At 40.8% G+C, this 23,789-nt stretch overlaps 1 protein-coding gene across 2 annotated transcripts in view; it reads right to left on the bottom strand.

The window, feature by feature from the left end:
• The window catches only part of LOC140726577 (fibrinogen alpha chain-like), a 55,489-nt gene extending 38,026 nt beyond the window's left edge, over window positions 1-17,463 (bottom strand). For both annotated transcript variants that reach the window (XM_073043143.1, XM_073043142.1), the window contains exons 1-5: window positions 17,349-17,463; window positions 16,102-16,209; window positions 15,829-16,012; window positions 15,411-15,556; window positions 6,251-7,283 (exon numbers count right to left, since the gene is read on the bottom strand). In XM_073043143.1, coding sequence (XP_072899244.1) covers window positions 6,251-7,283; window positions 15,411-15,556; window positions 15,829-16,012; window positions 16,102-16,209; window positions 17,349-17,402 — 1,525 coding nt within the window. In that variant the 5' untranslated portion in view covers window positions 17,403-17,463. The remainder of the gene's footprint in view (window positions 1-6,250; window positions 7,284-15,410; window positions 15,557-15,828; window positions 16,013-16,101; window positions 16,210-17,348) is intronic.
• Window positions 17,464-23,789: the final 6,326 nt, after the last annotated feature.

Here is a 23,789-nt window from a genome sequence, read left to right as displayed (position 1 = left end):
CCTTAGCTCTGTCATACTTCCTTTTTTTTAATGCTATGCAATCTCTGATTTCCTTTGTCAACCACTGTGGCCCCTTTCCCCCCTTTGAATCCTTCCTTCTCCGGGGGATGAACTGATTTTGCACCTTGTGCATTATTCCCAAGAATACCTGCCATTGCTGTTCCACTGTCTTTTCTGCTAGGATATCCGTCCAGTTAACTTTGGCCAGCTCCTCCCTCATGGCTCCATAGTCTCCCCTGTTCAACTGCAACACTGACACCTCCGATCTGCCCCTATCCTTCTCAAATTGCAGATAAAAAACTTATCATATTATGGTCACTACCTCCTAATGGCTCCTTTACTTCAAGATCGCTTATCAAATCCTGTTCATTACACAAGACTAAATCCAGAATAGCCTTGTCCCTGGTCGGCTCCCGTACAAGCTGTTCCAAGAATGCATCCCGTAGGCACTCTACAAACTCCCTATCCTGGGGTCCAGCACCAACCTGATTCTCCCAGTTCACCTGCATGTTGAAATCCCCCATAACTACTGCGACATTACCTTTGCCACATGCCAATGTTAACTCCCTATTCAACTTGCACCCAATATCCATGCTACTGTTTGGGGGCCTGTAGACAACACCCATTAGGGTTTTTTTGCCCTTACTGTTCCTCAGTTCTATCCACACAGACTCTACTTCTCCTGATCCTATGTCCCCCCTTGCAAAGGACTGAATCTCATTCCTCACCAACAGGGCCACCCCACCCCCTCTGCCCACATTTCTGTCCCTACGATAGCACGTATACCCTTGTACATTCATTTCCCAGGTCTGATCTCCCTGCAGCCATGTCTTCGTTATCCCAACAACATCATAGTTACCCATTCGCACCTGAGCTTCAAGCTCATCCGCCTTATTTCTGACACTTCGTGCATTCAGATATAGAATTTTTAGCCCATTGCTCCTCTCTCTGTTTAAATCGCTGCCTATTGTGCTTAACCCAGCTCCCCGAACTCCCATCGGGCTATACGCCCCTTGAATTTTGTTGTCCTTCCTAAATTTACTTATTCTTTCTGCACATTTAACTCCATGTTCCGTCAGACCATCCCTCTGTACATGTGTCCTCCTTATCGCTTGTTCCGCCTCATCTTTCTCTACTACACACTTAATATTCCGGAACCGTGTAGTCCCCACCTGTCCTTTATTCTTCATCTCGCTATCCTCTCTCGCATTCTGGATCCCTGCCCCCTGCAAATTTAGTTTAAACCCCCCTGAGAAGCACTAGCGAACTTTCCTGCAAGAATGTTAGTACCGCTCCAGTTCCGGTGTAAACTGTCCCGTCGGAACAGATCCCACCTTCCCAATTATCTAAAAACCTGAAGCCCTCCCTCCTGCACCATCCTCTCAGCCACGTATTAAGCTGTATAATCCTTCTGTTCCTTGCCTCACTCGCACGTGGCACAGGTAGCAATCCTGAGATTGTTACCCTGGAGGTCCTGCCCTTCAGCTTTGCACCTAACTCCCTGAACTCACTACGCAGGACCCCCTCACTCATCCTACCCATGTCGTTGGTCCCTACATGGACCACAACATCTGGGTTCTTGCCCTCCCTCTCGAGAATAACCTGCACCCGATCTGAGATGTCCCGATCTTGTTGCACTATTACAGATGGTCAGGTATGGTGTTGTGACCATCATTGAATCGTGGCTGAAGGATGGTTGTAGTTGGGAGCTGAATGTCCAAAGTTACACATTGTATCGGAGGGATAGGAAGGTAGGCAGAGGGGGAGGCATGGCACAGCTGGTAAAGAATGGCATCAAATCATTAAAAAGACATGACATAGGATTGGAAGATGGCAAATCATTGTAGGTTGAGTTAAAAAACTGCAAGGTTAAAAGAACCCTAATGGCAGTTATATTCAGTAGCTGGGATGTGGATCATGGAAAAGGGAAACAGAAACGGGAAATAGAAAAAGCGTTTCAAAAAAGCAATGTCATGGTAATCTGGGAGATTTTAACATGCAGGTAGATTGGGAAATCAGGTTGGTATGGATCTCAAGACAGTGAGTTTGTTGAATGCCCATGAGATGACTTTTTATGGCAGTTTGTCGTTGAACCTACTAGGGGATTATCTATACTGGATTGGGTGTTATGTAATTAACTGGAAGTGATTAAAGGAGCTTAAGATCGGAATATAGTTGAGATCAACTTGAAATTTGATAGGGAGAAAATGAAGTCTGATGTAGCAGTATTTCAGTGGAGTAATGGAAATTACAATGGTATGAGAGAGGAGTTGGCCAGAGTAAATTGGAAAGAGATGTTGGCAGGGATGACAGCAGAGCAGCAATGGCGAGAGTTTTTGGGAAAAATGAGGAAGGTGCAGGATAGATTTATTCCAAAAATGAAGAAATACTCAAATGACAAAATAATACAACTGTGGCTGACAAGGGAAGGCAAAGCTAATGTAAAAGCAAAAGCGAGGGTATATAACAAAGCAAAACTTAGCAGGAAGATAAAGGATTGGGAAGCTTTTAAAAACCTACAGAGAGCAACTAAAAGAATCATTAGGAGGGGGAAAGATGAAATATGAAAGCAAGCTTGGTGGATATCAAGCTATCAAGGTAGATAGAAAAAGCTTTTTTCAAAATATATTAAAAAAAAAAGAGATGAGAGTGGATATAGGACTGCTAGTAAATGAGGCCGGAGAAACAATAGAATTTAGAATTTATTTTAAATTACATCCTGCCTGCAATGTGAGGGAGTAAAATTCCTTGCGTTACCACTCTGCTCTAATGTACAGACATACAAATTTACAAGTCTAATGGCTTGTAGAAAGAAGCTGTCCTGTAGCCTGTTGGTCCTCATGCAGAACATCCGAAGTGCTAACTCATTGGTGAGGAAAGCAAGTTCATCAGATGGTGGTGAATTTGTGGAATTTGTTACCACAGGCAGCTGTGGAGACCAAAGCATTTGCTGTATTTAAGGTGGTGATTGATAGGTTCTTGATTGGCCACAGCATCATAGGTTACGGGGAGAAGGCTAGGGAGTGGGGCTGAGGAGGGAAAAAAGAGGAGTAGCCATGATTGAATGACAAAGCAGTCAATGGGCCAAGAGGCTTAATTCTGCTCCTATGGCTTGTGGTCTTCAGTCTTAAATGTCATCTATAGATTTATTGATGATACAACTATTGTTTGCCAAAACTCAGACATCAGTAACAACCCTACACTCAGCGTCAGTAAGATCAAAGAGCTGATTGTGGATTTCAGGAAGGGTAAGATGAGGGAACACCAACCAATCCTCACAGAGGGCTCAGAAGTGGAGAGAGTGAGCAATTTTAAGTTCCTGGATTAATATCTCTGAGGACCTAACCTGGCCCCAACATATCGATGCAGTTATAAAGAAGGCAGGACAGTGGCTATATTTCATTAGGAGTTTGAAGAGATTTGGTATGTCACCTAAAACATCCACAAATTTCTGCAATTGTACCTTGGAGAGCATTCTAACTGGCTGCATCAGTGTCTTTGATGGGGGGGGGTATGGGGGGAAGGGCTACTGCACAGGATCAAAGTGAGCTCTAGAGTGTTGTAAAATTAGTCAGCTCCATCATGGGCAGTAGCCTGCATAGAATCCAAGACATCTTCTAGGAGCAGTGCTTCAAAAAGGTAGCATTCATCATTAAGGACCCTCTCCACCCAGGACATGCCTCTTCTCATTGTTGCCATCAGGAAGGAGGTACAGGAGCCTGAAGACACACACTCAATGATTCAGGAACAGCTTCTTCCCCTCTGCCATCTGACTTCTGAATGGACATTGAACCAAATCACTACCTCACTGCTTATTTAATTTAACTATTTAAAAATATATTCTTACTGTAATTCAGTTATGTTTTAGATATTATCATGTATTACATTGTGCTGCTGTCACAAAGCTAACTAATTTCACGCCATATGCTGGTGATATTAAACCTGATTCTGACTGAATACCAGGCCATGGTGCACAGGCATGACTGTTCTGTTTCAGTTTTGCCCACCCGACCTTGGCAGATACGTTTTATCTGCCGAGGGAGTTTTCTGCCATCATCCTGGTAGCACTATACATTCCACCTCACTGTACCTTGATCGGCAGTCACAAAACAGCAATTTTCAAGTCTTCTGGAACTATTTCAGAATCTAGATCTTCAAAGATCATTGCTAATACCTCCATGATCTCTTCATCCACCACTTTCAGAACTCTGGGGTGTACACCATCTGGTCCAGGTGACTTATTTACCTTCAGACCTTTCAGTTTCACAAGAAACTTCTCTCTAGTTATGGTAACTTCACATACTTCATCACCCCTGACATCTGGAACTTCAACTGTCTTCCACAGTGAAGGCTGGTGCAAAATACTCATTCAGTTTGTCCGCTATTTCATTGTCCCTCATTACTACCTCTTCAGGATCATTTTCCTGTGGTTTAATATCCCAGTCTTCCCTCTCTTTTACACTTCATGTATCTGAAGAAAAATTTGGTATCCTCTTTAATATTATTGGCTAGCTTACTTTTATATTCCATCTTTACCTTCTTAGTGACTTTTTAGTTGCCTTCTGTTGGTTTTAAAATCCTCTAACTTCCCATTAATCTTTGTTCTATTATATGCCCCTCTCTGTCTTTTCTGTTGGCTTTGACTTCTCTTGTTAGCCACGGTTTTGTTGTCTTTCCTTCAGAATACTTTTTCCTCTTTGGGATCCTGTGCCTTCTAATATCTTCCAGAAATTCCAGCCATCGCTGCTGTCGTGACATCCCTGCCAGAGTTCTTTTCCAATCAATTCTGGCCAACTCCTGTCATGCCTCTGTAATTCCCTTTACTCTGCTGTAATACTGATGCATCTCTTTAGCTTCTCCTTCTCAAATTTCAGGGTGAATTTGATCATATTATGATCACTTGCCGCTAAGGCTTCTTTTACCATAAGCTCTCTAATCAATTCCGGTTCATTGCACAACACCCAAACCAAAATAGCTGATCCCCTAGTGGGCTTAACAATGAGATGCTCTAAAAAGCCATCTCATAGGCATTTTAGAAATTTCTCCCTCTTTGAATCCAGCACCAACCTGATTCTCCCAATCTACTGCATATTGAAATCCCCCATGACTATTGTAACATTGTCCTTTTGACATGCATTTTTTATCTCCCATTGTAATTAGTAGGCAACATCCTTACTACTGTTTGGGGGTCTGTATACAACTCCCATCAGGGTCCTTTTACCCTTGCAGTTCCTTAGCTTTATCCACAATGATTCAACACCTTCCAACTCTATGCTACTTCTTTGCAAGCAGGAAGATTGAGAAAATAAGGTTGGTGCTGGATCTCAAGAGGTGGAGTTTAGAGAATGCCTATGAGGTGGCTTTCTAAAGCAGCTTGTGGTTGATCCCATTGGAGGAAAGGTAATTCTGGATTGGGTGTTTGTAATGAACCAAATTTGATTGAGGAGCTTAAGGTAAATGAACCATTAGGAGACAGTGGTCATAATATGATAGAATTCACCCTACAGTTTGAGAGGATGATGCTAAAGTTGGATGTATTGAAACTACATTGGAGTAAAGAGAACTACAGAGGCATGAGAGAGAAACTGACCAAAGTTGATTGGAAGGGGACAGTAGCAGGGATGAAGGCAGAAAAGCAATGGCTGAAGTTTCTGAAAGCAATTTGTAAGGCACTGGATATATATATCCCAAAGAAGAAGAAATATCCTAAAGGGAGACTATTTCTTGGCTGACAAGGGAAGCCAAAACCAAGATAAAAACAAAATAGAGGACATATAATAGAGCAAAATTAGTGGAATGTTCAAGGATTGGGAAGCTATTAAACTAGAAGACAAGTAAAAACAGAAAGAAAAGATGAAATATGAAGGTAAGCTAGTCAATAATATAAAAGAAGATACCAATAATATTTTCAGATATATAAAGAGTAAAAGAGGTGAGATTGGAAAATGACACTGGAGAGGTAGAAATAGGGACAAAGTAATAGCAGATAGACTTAATAAGTATTTTATGTCAAATTGTGGAATACATAGGCAGTATGTCAGAAATCCTAGTTTCAGCGGGCAGAGGTTGCTATACAAGGAGAAGGTGCTTGGGAAGCTGAATTGCCAAAGCATGCTAGGCTGTGGACCATTACCAAGTGCTGGTAAAAGGGATTAATGTAGATGGACAATCATTAGTATAGACATAGTGTATGGAAGACAGTGCCTTATCGAAAAAAAATATTTTTACCTTAAGTGATGCTTATTCCTACCTTTCCCAATGTAATTCATAATCTTGTGCATTGTTTCCACATTAAGGTTGTGCACATGTTCATCAGGAACATATTCTGCGACTCCTTCATCAAAGAACAGGCTTCGGTTCACAGAAGGATGCATGGTATTTGAATCCTCCATGTAAGTGAATTGGTAGTTGCTGTTACAGGTTTCTATACAGGGTGCATTGTCTTTGAACTCTGTCACCTCTTTGGTTGAGAAGATGGCATTTTCCCTGGATTCAATTAATTTAGAACTGTCAGCATCCTCGGAATCTGAATAATCATTAAAATCACTAGTCTTTACGTATGTTGAATTACCAGGAACATGCTTACTCTCCTGTGGCAACATTGTTTTCTCAAGGCCAATTTGTTCTAAACTTCGGAATGACAGATTAGAAAAATTCACTGAGTTAGTGATTTTGCTGATATTCTGTTGCAAAACAGATTGAGAACCACTTATGGAGTGGAATAGTTCTGTGAAATTGGAACTTCCTGAAAAATTTCCTTTGACAGAGCTTTTTGTCAAATATTGTTTCTCTGAGCTGACAGCTGCATGAACATGAGTTAAGGATGCATTAGAATTTCTTGTACTGTTTATCCCATGGTTTAAGAGTGTATTTTCCCTTCTTGTGCTGTTGATTCCACTAAGAGTACCAGATACATTACCATTTGCTATGATATCTGTGTCAACGTCCAGATCTTTACTTGCAGATCCAGTACTTATATCAAAAGAAGTAGAAGGACTTTTGTGCAAAGTATCATCACTTAAGCTAAATAAACCCACGTGCACTTCTTCCCAGAATTTGGGATATTTCAGATTGAAATCAGATTTGAAGCCAGTCACTGCATTAAATTTCTTCACTAAACTGAGCTTGTGCATTGGTTTATTATATACGATGCTATCAAGCCTCATGCTATTCAATGAGTTGAGAGATTTCTCCATTTGGGCATTATGTTCACTGTTGATATTGTAAATAAATGGCATGTTGCAAGATCCTTTGCAAGATCGCATCTTGAGATCAATGTCAACCTAACAAGAAGAGAATAACATTATGATCATTATCATCATTAGGATTTTAAATATTGGTCATTTTCCACTTGAATACTGAAGCCCTTTTGATAAATGAAGACAAAACTAGAACATCTTCCCATTTTACACAAAAGTGATAATAACATTCACAAGAAAAACTTGCTTTGTTAACCTTTAGGATGAAGATTTCAGCAAGAGTTTATTTTCCAAAAATAAATATATTTATTTAAATTGTAGTATTTTGCACATTTTTGAATATCTTCAAGATAAAAGGTTCTTAATGATACTGTTCAACGTAACTAAAAGCGTATGTTGTCGAATATACAAAAGGGCCGTAATATTTGCATCTTCTTTTGGAATAGTACCATATAAAATCTTTAAAGGAGAAGTCTTCAAAGCATTTGTAGAGTAGAGGAAAAAGGTCAGATCTAACAATGGAAGCTCAGTTTATATTGAAATTTTAAGAGGCATATTTTCCCGAGGAAATTATGGTTACAATTTTTGTTTTTCAGGAGGAAAAGGGATAGAAGTTAAATCAACCAAAATTACAAAGTTATGTTTCTATTGACTGTAGTTTCAGTTCTGGTGAGAGGCAGTCTTTGGGCTCTGGTGAAACTGTTGGGATTTGCTGCCATTTGAATGAAGTGTAACATATGACCCTTCTATTAAATTTGAAAAGACTTGGAGGCCATTTATTCAATATTTTCACATGATGTAATTTGACCCTGTTCCAATCCTATTTGTTTTTCCGGTTTTGATTGAGAGGATCGGAGTTGGGGACACTGATGATTCTTTGTCTTTTTATAGATACTATAAACAGCCCATTTTATTCCCTTCCTTTTTTTCCTTTTTTTCTTTTTATTAGTTAGTGGTTAGTTTTTTAGATTAGTTTTTCTTCGGGCAATAATTTTTTTTTCTCTTTTTCTCTTTTCTGTTTTTTCAACATGATATACCTAGTTTTTTTGTTGTTTCGTTTATATGATAGTTGTATCATTCATGATTTGGGAAGACTTAACTATATTGTTTTTATTGCCTGTCCTTTCATGTTCATTTTAATTTTGTAATCCCAATAACTATGTATTAATCTTATCATGTTGATATTAATAAAAAGATTGAAAAAGAAAGAAGTGTAACACCATGCCAGTGACCACTAGTGACAAAGGACAATAAGAAATGATTGGGACTGGTGCAGCTCTGGCAGGAAGAAAGTACTTTGTAAAATGTATTTTATTCAACACTTTCTCATTTTCTGTGTTAGTATAACAGTTATTCCTGCTTCAGGATTCCCTCTTTCTTTGTGATATTTGTGCTGTTCTGCTAATTAGCAGTTCTGTGATTGGACAGGGTAGAATTTCTGTATTTAAGAAGGTTGGTGCAGCAGGCATCACACACAAAATTGATCTGATTTCTGATATTTGCATACCATGAGAGAAAAAATAACAGGACTTTTGGGAGAAACTTTTAAAGTTGTTGTAAACTGGGTAATTTGCTAAAGGAGTTGCTCACACAAACACAACTATTCCAAAAACAGAATTTACTTATCTGTTTATACACAGAACTTCTGAGATACGACTACCCACTGAATTTATAAATGAAAGTTCAGGTTGTTTTGAAAAGGTGTCACATGATTGGCTCATTCAGTAAATTCGAACACATTGAGACACATGGTGAGGCAGCCAATTGGGTAGAATATTGGCTAAGTGATAGGAATCCAACAGGGCATCACAAATTCTGTTTCTTTTCCTTGTCATCCATATTAACATTTTGGATGAGAATTTGGTAGGATTATTAGTCAGTTTGCATATGATGCTAGAATTGATGGATTTGTGAAGGAGGTTGTCTGAGATTATAGTAGGCTTAAGATCAGCTAAAAACAGCCAAGTAATGGCAGGTGGAATTTAACTCTGAAAAGCATTTTGGGAAGATCTATACAGTCATGGGCTCTTGGAAAAGTACAGCACAGGAAGAGGCCCTTAGGCATCTAGTCCATGCTGAACCATTTAAACTGCCTATTCCCAATGAGCTGCACTGGGACCATAGCCCTCCATACCACGCCCAAACATGTACCTATCCAAACTTCTCTTAAATATTGAAATCGATCTTGCATGCACCACTTGCACTGGCAGCTTGTTCCACACTCTCCCAATGAGTGAAGAATTCTACCCTTGTTCCCCTTAAGCTGTTCACCTTTCACCCTTAACCCATGACCCCTAGTTGTAGTCCAACTCAACCTCAGTGGGAAAAAGCCTGCTTGCATTTACCCTATCTATACCCCTCATAAATTTGTATACTTCTATCAAATCTCTCCTCAGTCTTCCATGTTCTAAGGAATAAAGTTAACATATTCAATCTCTCTCTGTAACTCAGGTTCTCCAGTCACGGCAACATAATTGTAAATTTTCAATGCACTCTTTCAATCTTGTTACATCTTTCCTGTAGGCAGGTGACAAAAACTGCAAACAATACTCCAAATTAGGCCTCACCAGCATCTTATACAACTTCAACATAACATCCCATCTCCTGTATTCAATACTTTGATTTATGAAGGCCAATGTACAAAAGTTTTCTTTACGACACTATCTAACTGTGCCACCACTTTCATTGGACCTATTTTTCCCAGATCTCTTTGTTCTCATTCACTCCTACTGTTCACTGTGTAAGGCCTACCCTGGTTGCTCCTCCCAAAGTGCAACACCTCGCACTTGTCTGTATTAAATTCTATCTGCCATTTTTCACCTGGTCCAGTTCCTGCTGCAAGCTCTGCTAGTCTTCCTCATTGTCCATTGCACCCTCAATCTCAGTGTCACCCGCAGCCTTCGTTTCCAGTTAACCACATTAGCATTCGGATCATTGACAAACAACAAAGGACCCTGCGCCGATCCCTGCGGCACTCCATTAGTCACAGGCTCCAGTCAGAGAGGCAACCCTCTACTACGACCACTCTCTGGTTTTCCCAGAAGCCAATGTCTGATCCAACTTACTACCCCATCTTGAATGCCAAGCGATTGAATCTTATTGACCAACCTCCCATGTGGGATCTTGTCAAACGCCTCACTAAAGTTCATGTAGACAACATTTACTGCCTTTCCTTCATCAACTTTCCTGATAACTTCCTTGAAAAACTTGGTTAGACAGGACTTACCATGCACAAAGCCATGCTGACTATCCCTAATCAGTTCTGTCTATCCAAATACTCATATATTCGGTCCCTTAGAATAACTTCCAGTAGCTTCCCTACTACTGATGTCAGGCTCACCAACCTATAATTACCTGGCTTATTTTTATAGCATTTCTTAAACAACAGAACAACATTGGCTATCCTCCAATCCTCTGGTACTTCACCTGTCATTCAGGATGGTTTCTCAGGACGGGCTCTCACGACCTGAGAGCCCGTCCTGAGGTCTCTGTGTAACTGCAACAGTTTCTTCCCCCAAGCCATCAGACTCCTCAATACTCAGAGTCTAGACTGACATCTACATCATTTATTATTATATTATATTGTAATTTGTGCTCTACTGTGTCTATTGTCTTATTAATTATTGTACTGTACTGCTCTGCACTGTTTTGTGCATTTTATGTATTCCTGTGCAAGTCTGTAGTCTAGTGCAGTTTTTATGTTGTTTTATGTAGTCTAGTGTAGCCTTGTGCTGTCTCACTGATGCATCATCAATAACTCACTCTGAGACGTAAAAGCGAGGTATCGGCTTTTATTGACTGGAAGAAGGACTGAGCAGTGAGTGACCACCATACTACATCCTGGAGACTGAGAGGCCGGGCTCAGACCTCCATCACCTTTATACAGGGGTCTGTGGGAGGAGCCACAGGAGCAGTCATCAGGGGGCGTGTCCAGACAGGTATATGTAGTTCACCACACTCACATAGTCTAGTGTAGTTTTTTGTGTTGTTTCATGTAGCACCATGGTCCTGGAGGAATGTTGTTTTGTTTTTGCTGCGTACTGTATCAGCAGTTTATGGTCGAAATGACAATAAACTTGACTTTAAGTATCTCTGCTAGGACCCCTGCAATTTCTGCACTTGCCCGCCGCAGGGTCCAAGGACACACCTTGTCAAGCCCTGGGGATTTATGCACCCAAATTTGCCTCAAGACAGCAAACACAACCTCCTCTATACAGGGTCCTCTGTAATTTGTATAGGGTCCATAACTTCACTGCCATTTTGCTTCACTTTTATAGACTCTGTGTCTGACTTCTGAGTATTTACAGCTGCAAAAATCCATTTAAGATCTCCCTCATCTCTTTGAGCTCCACACATGGATTACCATTCTGATTTTCCAGAGGACCAATTTTGTCCCATGCAATCCTTTTGTTCTTAACACATTGCTAGAATCCCTTAGGATTCTCCTTCATCTTGTCTCCAAGGACAACCTCATGCCTTCTTCTAGCCCTCCTGATATCTTTCTTAAGTGTTCTCTTACATTTCTTATACTCCATAAGCACATCATTTGTTCCAACCTGCCTGTACCTGCTATGCACCTCCTTTATTTTGTAACCAGTACATAGAAATCTACAGCACATTACGGGTCCTTCAGCCCACAATGTTGGGCTGACCATGTAACCTACTCTAGAAATTGCCTAGAATTTCCCTACTGCATCACCCTCTATTTTTCTAAGATCCATGTATCTCTTAAAATACCCGATTGTATCCATCTCCATCGCTGTTGCCTGCAGTGCATTCCACGTATCCACCACTCTCTGTGTGAAAAATTTACCTCTGACATCCACCCCCACCCCCGTATCTACTTCCATTCACCTTAAAACTATGTATCCTCATATTAGCCATTTCAGCCCTGGAAAATAGCCTCTGACTTTCCATACAATCAGTGCCTCTCATCATCTTATACACCTCTATCAGGTCACCTCTTATCCTTTGTCATTCCAAGGAGAAAAAGCCGAGTTCACTCAACCTATTCTCATAAGGCATGCTCCCCAATCCAGGCAACATCCTTGTAAATCTCTTCTTCACTCTCAGTAACTCAGCATCTCTTGAAAACCTGATATCTTTATCTTTGATTCTGAAATGCTCATACAAGCTTTGTACTCTCAAAACTTCACTTTTGAAGTACACTTACCAAGTACACCATTACCAGAAAACAACCTGTCCCAATCCACACTTGCCAGAACCTTTCAGATGCCATCAAAATTGGCCTTTCTCCAACTTAGAATCTCAACCCATAGACCAGACCTTTTTCCATATTTAGTCTCAAATGCGGATAGAATTTGCATAGAGAAGACACGATAAAATGGTGCCTACTGCAGCCCTCAATATTGTGCTGCCTTTTACCTTCTCTGAGATCAATCTAATCCTTCCCTTCTACATCATCCTCCATTTTTCTATCATCTATGTGCCTATCTAGAGTTTCTCAAATGCCTCTAATGTATCTGTCTCTATCGCCACCCCTAGCAATGCCTACAACACAACCACCACTCTCTGTGTAGAAATATTTACCTTGAATATCTCCCCAATACTTTCCTCCAACCAGCTGAAAGATATGTCCCTTTGTTTTAGCCATTTCTGTCTTGGGAAAAAGTTGGCTTTCTACTTGATCTATGCTTCTTGTCATCTTTTACTCCTCTGTCAAGTCACCTCTCATCCTCCTTCACTCAAAAGAGAAAAGCCCTGGCTCACTCAGCCTATCTTTATAAGACATACTCTTTAATCCAGGAAATATCCTAGTAAATCTCCCTTGCACCTTCTCTAAAGCTTCCATTTCCTTCCTATAGTGAGGCAACCAGAACTGAACCCAATATTCCAGTTGTGGTCTAACCATGGTTTTATAGAGTTGCAACATTATCTTGCACCTATTGAACTCAATCCCCTCACACTATATACCTTCTCAGCCACTCTTGCAGGGCAACTTTAAGGGATATATAGATGTTGACCTCAAAATTATTCTTCCCTTCATACTGATAAAAATTCTGCCATTAACCCTGTATTCCGCCTTCAAATTTGACTTCCCAAAATGAATTATTTCACACTTCTCTGGGTTGCACTCCATCTGCAACTTCTCACCCATCTCTGCATCCTGTCAATGTCCCATTATGTATTATCCACAGCTCCACCAACCTTCATGTCATCTGAAAACTTACTAACCCACCTTTCCCACTTCCTCATCCAAAAATGTTTTTATGAGTCACAAAGAGCAGGTGTTCCAGAACAGATCACTGCAGAATAGCACTAGTCACTGATCTCCAGGCAGAATATGTTTCATCTACAACCACCCTTTGCCCTCTTTGGATAAGCCATTTCTAAATTCACACAGTCAAGTTATCCTGGATCCCATGGAGACTGCAGATGCAGGAATCTGGGGCAACGCAAAGAGCTGGAGTAAGTCGGTGGGTCAGGCAGCATCTGCAGATGAAATGAAGAGTTGGTGTATCAGCTTGAGACTGAAAGTAAGAGGGAAGACAGCCAGTAAAGAAAGTGGAGGGAAGGTTTGAGCAAGAATTTACATCTTCCCTCACCCTCCAGGTTTCAGCTATCACCTGCTGGTAATCTCTCCCCTCCCCTGACCTTTTAAATCTACTCCTCGGCTTTTTTTTTCTCCAGCCCTGCCGGAGGGTTTCAGACCGAAACACCGACAGTACTCTTTTCCATAGATGCTGCCTGGCCTGCTGAGTTTCTCCGCCATTTTGTGTGTGTTTCCCAGAGGAAGTGGTAGAAGGATGAACAATTACAATGTTTCAAAGACATTTGTACATGTGTATGGATAAAAAAGGACCAAATACAGGCAAATGGGACTAACTTAGAAAGATATTTTAGTTTACCCGGACAGGTTGCTGTATAACTTCAAAGACAGAAGGATTTACAAATGTTGAAATCTGGAGGAAGTCTAGAGCAACATCTCTAGAATAACTCACCAAATCAGTCCTGATGCAGGAACTTAATCTAAAATGGTAATGATCTCTTTTCCTCCAGAAATGTATATTTTTGTTCTACAACTGACTCTGATTCTTCCCCGTCAGAACAATGTGATCAAAACTGACTCAGGACAAACTTGTTGATATATATAACATATATATGATACCATCAAGGGGGAAAAGCTTGCTTCATCAAAGTTCAAGGTACATTTTACTAACATGCATGTCACCATCTAACCCTGAGATTCATTTCTTGTGGGCACACTCAACAAATCTATAGAATAGTAACTATAACAAGATGAATGAAAGCTCAACCAGGATGCAAAAGACAACAAACTGTGCAAATGCAAGTATAAATAAATAATGAGAACAGGAGATGAAGAGTCCTTGAAAGTAAGTTCATTGGTTGTGGGAACATTTCAATGATGTGGCAAGTGAACTTGAGTGTAATTATCCCCTTTTGTTCAAGAGTCTGATGGTTGAGGGGTAGTAACTGTTCCTGAACCTGGTGGTGTGAGCAATGCTAATGAGTCTGATTGTTGTATAATCAAAGCTGACAATTGATGGCTATCATGGCTGAAGAGCCTGTGTCTATGCTTTAATACAATGATGTTATTCTGAATGAAGCTCCGTGCTGCCAGAGACATATAGAAACAAGCAGAGAGAGTAGCAGGTTCTCTAGATCACTGAATCCATGCCAATCATCAAGTACCCATTGTTATTTGAATTTTACCCTAACCCATTTCTTGAGAAAATGCCAAGATCATACATCATCTCACAAATATTTGTCAAATATATTCAAATCCAAACAATAGTTAATTAACATATTAATCATTCAGAATTTTATTTTTATATAAAAATTATTAAGTACATAAATGATAGGAGGCATGGTGCATGAAGTTAGACAAAGTTTTATTCTCAGGATGGACATGTCAAATAGGACATGGGTTTAAGGTGAGAAGGGAAATGCTTAAAGGAGATATGCAAGGTATCTTTTTACAGTGTTAGGTGCCAGGATTGCATTACCAATTGTCAGAAGCATAGAAATGTAGACAAGCACATATATAGGCAGGGAATGGAGGGATATGGACAACGTGCAAGCAAAAGAGTTTTAGACAAATTTTTATCATGTTTCGCACAGTCATGGTGGATCAGTGGGCCTGTTCTATTTTCTATGCTTTATGACATAAATGTCTTTAATGATTAGGATGAAATATAACCTGTAATTTCAAAGTAATAGCTGCGTTACCTCAAGTCCTGTGATACTTCTAAATTGTTCTAGTACCCTCTTCTTCAGGAGCCTCAATTTGACACTTTGATTATTGATTTTGTTCTGCAAGCTGATCAATTTGCTATTCATATCATCCACTAACTGATAGTAAGTGTCTCCAAACTCTAAAAAAGTAAACAAGAAATAAAAATTGGAGTAACTCAAAAAGGTTTTAAATAAAATCCTACCTGTATGTTAAAAATCTAAATCCAGCTGAACGTAAGACAATGTACTGTTTAGTTAAATATGCTATAAAATCATCAAAAATCAATATCTTAATATCTTTAGTGAGATAGTAAGACAATTTTCAGATGAAAATCTGTACAGACCAAATGTCTTGCTGACTTATGTGAATATAAAATGTTGTTGAGTAACCATAAACACAGCAGGCACTGACCTCCCAGTCCATCCAGAGACTGTCTGATTCTATTGACAACTTTGGTCACAGTAATGTGAGTACTCCCAAACATTTTGGAATAGTTCTTCAGCATGTGTTGTATCTCTTGTATCCGCTCATCATTTTGTTGATTCTTAACATCTATTAACCTTTGCATTCGGCATCCAGATGGGCACTTAGAGCCCTATTGTAATAATGCACAATTATATTATTTTACTTCCTGAAAATAAAATAAATCTTCACTAAAGATAAGCCAATGACTGTACCACCTACCCAATCATCATCAGTGCAGATTAGCCACTTCTCTGTGCATTCAGATTGTACATCAACCATCTCCCCAGGCTGTGCTCCGCCAGCTGTGAGGCTGGCCTCTGACTGAATCTTCAGTTGTATGTTTGTTGTAAGAAGCCAAAAGGAGCAATCATTTTACAAATGGAGGGTAGAATCACAAGCAGGATTCAATTAAGTAAGCAAAGAGCAATGTATTTATGTATCAATAAAAATATATAATATTCTACACAGTTTTACAGTTGTGAAACAAAAACAAGCAAATTTTAATAAAAATTTGCATTATTCCATTACTTCAAACTGAGTATACCACTATCTGTGTGAAAAATAAATATTCTGAAATATTAACATTTGTGTAAAAGGGGTAGACGCTCATCTTCATCTCCTAGGAAGTAATTTGATGGAGCAGATGTCTGCATATTATAGAACCACTGATTTCAAGTATATAGAAAGATATGGAGTACTGGAGTGTGTCCTGAATTCAGATAATTAGAGAAGTGAAATTGATAGTTAGACTGCCAATTACATCATAGGAAGTGAAAAAGGAGCACTGTATCAGTGTTCAATATCCTGAATTGTAATACAGAGGTAGGAAGTGGCGCAGGAAGGACTCAGTTTACAGTTCTGGCTTCGTACCAGGATGCAGATGTATGGTGCTTGGTCAGCAGCCCAACTGTTGAAAATCTACTTTTGAGAAACTAACATGAGTACCAGCTTGAACCTGATTTTCATCTTGTCAATTGTCAATTTCACATGACAATTCATCCCACCTTTTCAGTGTTTGTGTGGAAGTTTCTATAAGAGCTGACTAGACTAATTATTACTTTGATTTCCGGTTTACATCACTAGAGATCATGACAATTGTTGTTCTACATGGTGTTGTTTGACAATTCAAACTCCAAGAATTATTATTTCTTCAAAGATTTACTCAATCCTCCAAATTCATATCATTCAGTATTTCCCAAACATAATGGACCAGAAGGTCCAATCTGCAAAGGAATACGGGACAGCTCTTTAAATAGGATGATTTTACCTGTTATCTGAATAGTTGTTCACATACTATAGAAATAAAAGTAAATCTGAAGAAGAAAGGGAGCAGATTTATATTCTACAGCTGTCGTTGTTCGCCACATATTTTGAACTTTATTACTCGGGAGAATGTCAAAATCACAGCCCACGGGCTCTCTGCATTGTATCTCTATGTATAGGAGTTATTCAGAAGGACAACTTACCCAGTCAAATAAAATGAAGCATACAAACAAACCAAAGACCTGTGCAGCTCTCATCTTTCACCAAAGGCTTTCTCTCCCTTTCATTTCATCCCTACAGAATTACTAACTGTCAGTGTTACTGGGAAACCTGTTTACCCATACTTCAAAGACACTGTTGATCATTTGCCATTCAGGTCTTGTCGAGATCCTTGAAATTCTATGATGCTTTGTTGAATTCTAAAGGTCAACAGTTTCCAAAGTCAATAAACCACTTTGAGTAAATAAAACATGGAATTTGGTTGGGCACCCAACTAGTATGTTTTTTGCTCAGATGTCCACCATAAAGCTGAGTAAATGATTGAAAATAACTGCATAAATTATAATCTGGCCATCTTTTTCATCATCAGTAGGACAGAGATTTTTCAGAACCGTAATAATTAGTTCACTCCCCGAATCAAATATTTAGTGTTTATCTTTCTGAAGAGGGTGTTGACAAGAATAAGGCACTACTTGAAATAGTAGTCAAGCTGATATTGTATTTTAGCCAAAACAAATGACCCGATCATTACATCAGGTTTATTTGATTAGTTCTTTTTACAGGATCTACGTAACACTTAACGTCCATTCTTCATTACTCGACAACTTAATAATGAAGTGCCTTCTTGAACCACTGTGACCTTTCTGGCGAAGTTACTCCCACAGCCTTGCCATCGTTCAGTGAGCAACAGCAATGCAGTTTTAAGATGGTGCTCCCTCAGCCTATGGCTGACAGTGGTGGAGGTAACGGCTTCTTTGTCCCAGATAGTGTCAAGATTCTTGAGCGTTCTTGGAATTGCACTTATCTGGAGAAGTGGAGGATATTCTGCTGTTTTCCTTGAGGATGGTAAAAAAAAGTTTTGGGTGTAGGAGAGGAATCCCTCATTACAGGATGCCTATCCCTAGACCAGCTCTTGTAGCTACAATATTTGTATGGCTATTCCCTATCTCCAGGATGTTGCTGACAGGAAACTTGGCAATGATAAAACCATTAATTATCTATGGAAGTGTGAGACTCTTGGGTTGGAAAGGGCCATTGCCTGGCACTCTGGAGGCAGGAATATTACTTGTGACCATAATGAATATATAAGTAGCATAGTGGCTGGCACCATTACAGTGCCAGTGTCCTGGCTGTGATTCCTGCTCCTGTCTGCCATGCAGTTTGTACGTTCTCCCCACGTCTACATGGGTTTCCTCTGTTTGCTCCAATTTCCTCCCACATTCCAAAGACTTATTGGTTACTGGGCTACACTGGTGTCGTTGAGAGGTGTGGACTTGTGGTGCTGGAAGCGGCTGGTACTGTGCTGTGTCTCTGGATAAAAATCAATTGGCACTTACTGTCTGGGGCTGAAATGTCATATGCAGACATGAGCTATTGCATTTCCTAAGTCGCAAAATGTAAAAAACAGTGAACAATTGTCAGATCATCAGCATAAAACTTACTTTCCAACTTGTGATAAAATTACGATCATTTGCGAACTAATAGTTGTGCTTATGAAGCTCTTCAAAATGTCCTGTGACTGGGTGATTTAATCCCCAATGATGACCAAGCACCTTCCTTTATGTAAATTATGATGCCAACACCTGAAAGCTTTCTTCTTGGTGGGAGAGTCTACATCCAGAGCACATGGCTTCAGAATAGAGGGGCGTCCTTTTAGAATGGAGATGAGGAGGGATTTCTTTAGCCAGAGAGTGGCGAATCTGTGGAATTCATTGCCACAGGCAGTTGTAGAAGCCAAGTCTTTATGTATACTTAAGGCAGAGGTTAATAGATTCTAGACTGGTCAGGGCATGAAGGATTACAGGGAGAAGGCAGGAGAGTGGGGCTGAGAGGAAAATTCGATCAGCCATGATGAATTGGGAGAACAGACTCAATGGGCCAAATGGCCCAATTATGCTCCTATATCTTGTGGTCTAATGGTGTCTTAATGCCCATTAACTAATGTTGCTTATTGCCACACTTGGTCAAATGTTGCCTTGTGCTCAGGAACTGTCACTCTCATCTCAGTCCATGTGTAAGGGCATTTGGTGAAGTCTGCATGCCCCAGATGACTACGAGCCAACAGACAGAGTTACAGGGGGTTGGGAACCAGAGTGCCAGAGCAGACAGTGGAGTGTTTGTGGGAAAGATGTTGCTAAGTATGCATACAAAGACAGGAATTGAAAGGCTGAGCATGCTGAGAAGAATGTTCTGAATTGTTACTATGGTCGGTCCTCCTGATCCGCAGGTTCCGCATGTGCGGATTCAACCAACTGTGGATTGGGAAAACCGGAAGTTCTCTCTCCAGCACTTGTTGTTTGAGCATTGTTCGCCTCGTGTCTCGTGTACAGACTTTTTCTCTTGTCATTATTCCCTAAACAATACAGTATAACAGCTATTTACATAACATTTACATTGTATTAGGTATTATAAGTAATCTAGAGATGATTTAAAGTATACGGGAGGATGTGCGTGGGTTATATGCAAATACTACACCATTTTATATAAGGGACGAGCATCCGCATTTTTTGGTATCCTGGATTGGAGCAGAAGGGACGGCTGGCAGCACAGCTTAAATGCTCCTCTTGTGGGATATGGAAAGTAAGGAGATCCCCAGTGTCCCTGATGACCTACACCTGCGAGAAGTGCATCCGACTGCAGCTTCCAACAATCCATATGCAGATACCAAGGGCTGACTGTATTTCAATTCAGGGAGTATTGCAGGAAAGGGAGATGTTCTTAGAGTTGGATGATCATATGGATTAATGTTATTGTAGCCATTAGTGAGCCTTGGTCGCAGCAGAGGCAGGACTGGCAGCTCCACGTTCCAGGGTTCCACTGTTTTAGATGTGATACAGTGGGAGGGATTAAAGAGTGAGAGGTGCCAATACTTATCAGGGAAATAGGTTAATCACTTACTGAGGCTACATGGGCAAAGCCGAGGGAAAAGAAATGGGTGACCACATTAATGGGACTATAATATAGTCAGCGGGATTTAAAGGTGCAAATTTCTAGAGGGATTACAGTCCATTGCAAGAAACATAAGCTTGTGATTGTAGGTGATTTTAATTTACCACATATTGACTGGGACTCCCATACTGGTGTTTGATTAGCAGCCAATCAGAGATTGGGAGCGAGAGAAAGGTGATTCACACAGTTTAGCCAGTGCACCTTAAAAAGCAGCACTTTGGAAGTTTCAGCATTTGAGTACTAGCCAGTCAGATATTGGGATTCATTAGCAAGGGCAAGTAAAAATAAGGCTCGGGCAAGCAGAGCAGCCATTTTTGGAGTGGGCAGTGTTAGAGTGGGGATGTGGGACTTTGTGCTCTCAGTAAGGCTTGACTGAGAGAAGGTGAAAGCTGTAGGTTAAAAACACAGAATGCTGGCAGAACTCAGCAGGCCAGACAGCATCTATGGGAGGAGGTAGAGACGATGTTTCGGGCTGTCTGGTCTGCTGAGCTATGCCAGCATTTTGTGCTTTTATTTATTTCCAGCATCTGCAGATTCACTCGTGAAAGCTGTAGGTTGATTTTTTTTAAAGTTATTTATTGTTTCCTTCTTTATAATTGCATACTTGGAGCAGAAGGGACGGCTGGCAGCACAGCTGAATGCTCCTCTTGTGGGATATGGAAAGTAAGGAGATCCCCAGTGTCCCTGATGACCTACACCTGCGAGAAGTGCATCCGACTGCAGCTTCCAACAATCCACATTAAGGAGTTGTAGCTGGAACTTGATGATCTCTGGATCTTTTGGGAGGCTGAGGGGATGATAGGACATATAGAGAGGTAATTACACCCAAGGTGCAGGGCACAGGAAACTGGGTGACAGTCAGGAAGGGAAAGGGGTTAAGAAACCAGTACAGAGTACTCCTGTGGCCATCTTCCTCAATAGCAGGTATACACTTTGGATACTCTTGGGGGGGGGGGGGGGGCGGCGGTAATGACCTGGCAGAGGAAAGTCACAGTGATCATTTCTCTGGTACTGAGTCTGGCTCTGTGGCTCAAAAGGGAATGGGGGTGAAGATGAACTGTGGTGATAGGGGATTCATTAGTTAGGGGAACAGAAAGGAGGTTCTGTAGCCAGAATGAGATTCCCAGATGGTATGTACCAATGGGTGCCAGGAAATGTCGGTTATAAATTATACCTGTACCTGGCTGGAAGCCTGAGAAGAGTTTATTGAGTTCAAGGCATTAGGTACTAATTTAAGGAACAGGACCTCCAGGGTTGTAATGTCAGGACTGCTACCCATGCCATGTGCTAGTGAGGCCAGAACCAGGAAAATTACACAGTTCAACATGTGGCGAAGGAGGGAGGATATAAGATTTTTGGATCATTGGACTCTCTTCCAGGGAAGGTGGGACCTGTACAGGAGAAATGGTTTGCACCTGAGCTAGAGAGGGACTAATACCCTGTGGAAAGGTTTATTTAGGTTACATAGTGGGGTTTAAACTAGAGTTGCAGGGGAAGGTGAACCAGAGTGACAGACTGTTAGTGGAGAGGTTCTGGAGACAGATGTTGTTAAGACTTCAAAGTCAGGAATCGAAAGGTTGAGCATGGTGCGACTAATGTTCTGAGCTGTGCATATTTCAAAGCAAGAAGTTTCATAGGAATGACAGATGAGCTCAGGGAAAGGATCAACACACAGAAGTATGATATTGTAGCCATTAGTGAGACTTGATTGCAGGAGGGACAGGACTGGCAGATCAATATCCCAGTATTCCATTTTTCAGATCTGTCAGAGAAGGAGAAATTTAAGGGGGGTGGATGGCATTACTAGTCAGGGAAAATGTCATGGCAGTGCTCAGTCAGGATAGACTGGAGAACTCGTTCAGTGAGGCATTATGGGTGGAACTGAGGAATGACCACGTTAATGGGGTGTTGTTACAGACCATTAAGAGTGTGCAGGATTTAGAAATTCAACTTCGTAGAGATCAGGGACGGTTGCAAGGAATATAAGGTGGTGGAAGGTGATTTTAACTTTCCACGTATTGACTAGGATTCCCATATTGTAAAAGGACTAGGTGGTAGAGAGTTTCTTTAATGTGTTCAGGAAAGTTTCCTTAATCAGTGCACTGAAGTGCCAACGAGAGAGTGTGTGATATTTGATCTGCTATTAGGGAATGAGACAGGGCAGGTGACTGAAGTGTGTGTAGGGGAACACTTTGCATCTTGTGATCATAATGCCATCAGTTTCAAAGTAAATGTACAAAAAGATAGGTCTGGCATGCAGGTTGAAATTCTAAATTGGAGAAAGGGCAGTTTTAATGATATCAAAAAGGATCTGACAAGAGTGGATTGGAACAGGTTGTTTTCTGGCAGAGGGGTATATGGCAAATGGGAGGCCGGTGGTATAATATAGAGATTGGTGATAGAACCCTTCTTGTAAAATTTTGTGAGTTCAAAATTTGTATGTACTAGTCAGAATAAAGTCAAGGATAACAAGTATAGGAACCATAGTTTTTGAGAGATATTGAGTTCCTGATTAAGAATGAAAGAAGGTGCATAGTAGGAACAAATGAGGTGTTTATGGAGTATAAGAAATGCAAGGGAACACGTAAGGAGGAGGAGCTTAGGAGAATGATGGCACCTAGTGGCGACTCCTTTGCTTGCATCTTCGGAAGCAACTCTATTTTTATCTTTAATATCTTTATTTTTCCCCTTCAGGGTTCTTTTGAAGACCCTGACCTGGAGTTACATGCAGACTTCAGTTCTTTGTGGGAATGGGATCCGCTCTTGGGGTCTCAGGACTGGCCATTATCCAACGTGCCAAGGACGCAGCCTAGAAGATTAGCTGCCTTCGGAGTTTCGGGATTTTGTAACTCTGGAGGTGGGCAGACTGGAGGTCGATGCCACTGCAGAAAACTAGTGTGTCGTGGGAAATGGAGCTCACAGACTCGAAGCCAGGTATCACTGTAGCCAGAACTGCAGTTCGGCATATAGCTGAGTAAACATCGCAGAGCAGTGAGCAACACTGGCCCTTGCTTTCCCTACTGGCTTGACAGACACGCTGACTCTTTCAATCTGGTGGTGTACCGTAGAGACTGGTGCTGGGTCCACAGTTGTTTGCATCCATATCAGCAATCTGGCTGATAATGTGTTAACTGGATCTACACATTTGCAGAAAACACCAACTCTGTGGTGTAGTGGACAGTGAGAAAGACTATCAAAGCTTGCTGGAGGATCTGGACCAGCTGGAAAAATGAACTGAGAAATGGAGAATGGAATTGAATACAGACAAATGAGAGGCATTGCACTTCAGTAGGACCAACCAACGAGTGATTGGGCACTGAGGAGTGCTGTGGATCAAAGGGCACTGGGAATACAGATCCATCATTCATTGAAAATAGTGTCACGGGTAGAGAGGGTCATAAAGAAAGCTTTTGGCACATTGTCCTTCATAGATCAAAGTACTGAGTACAGGAGTTGGGATCTTATGTTGAAGTTGT

This window comes from Hemitrygon akajei, chromosome 4, assembly GCF_048418815.1.
Source record: "Hemitrygon akajei chromosome 4, sHemAka1.3, whole genome shotgun sequence".
NCBI classification, from domain to species: domain Eukaryota; kingdom Metazoa; phylum Chordata; class Chondrichthyes; order Myliobatiformes; family Dasyatidae; genus Hemitrygon; species Hemitrygon akajei.
Note: the sequence above shows the minus strand (reverse complement) of the source record. Positions and strands in the feature narration are given on the sequence as shown.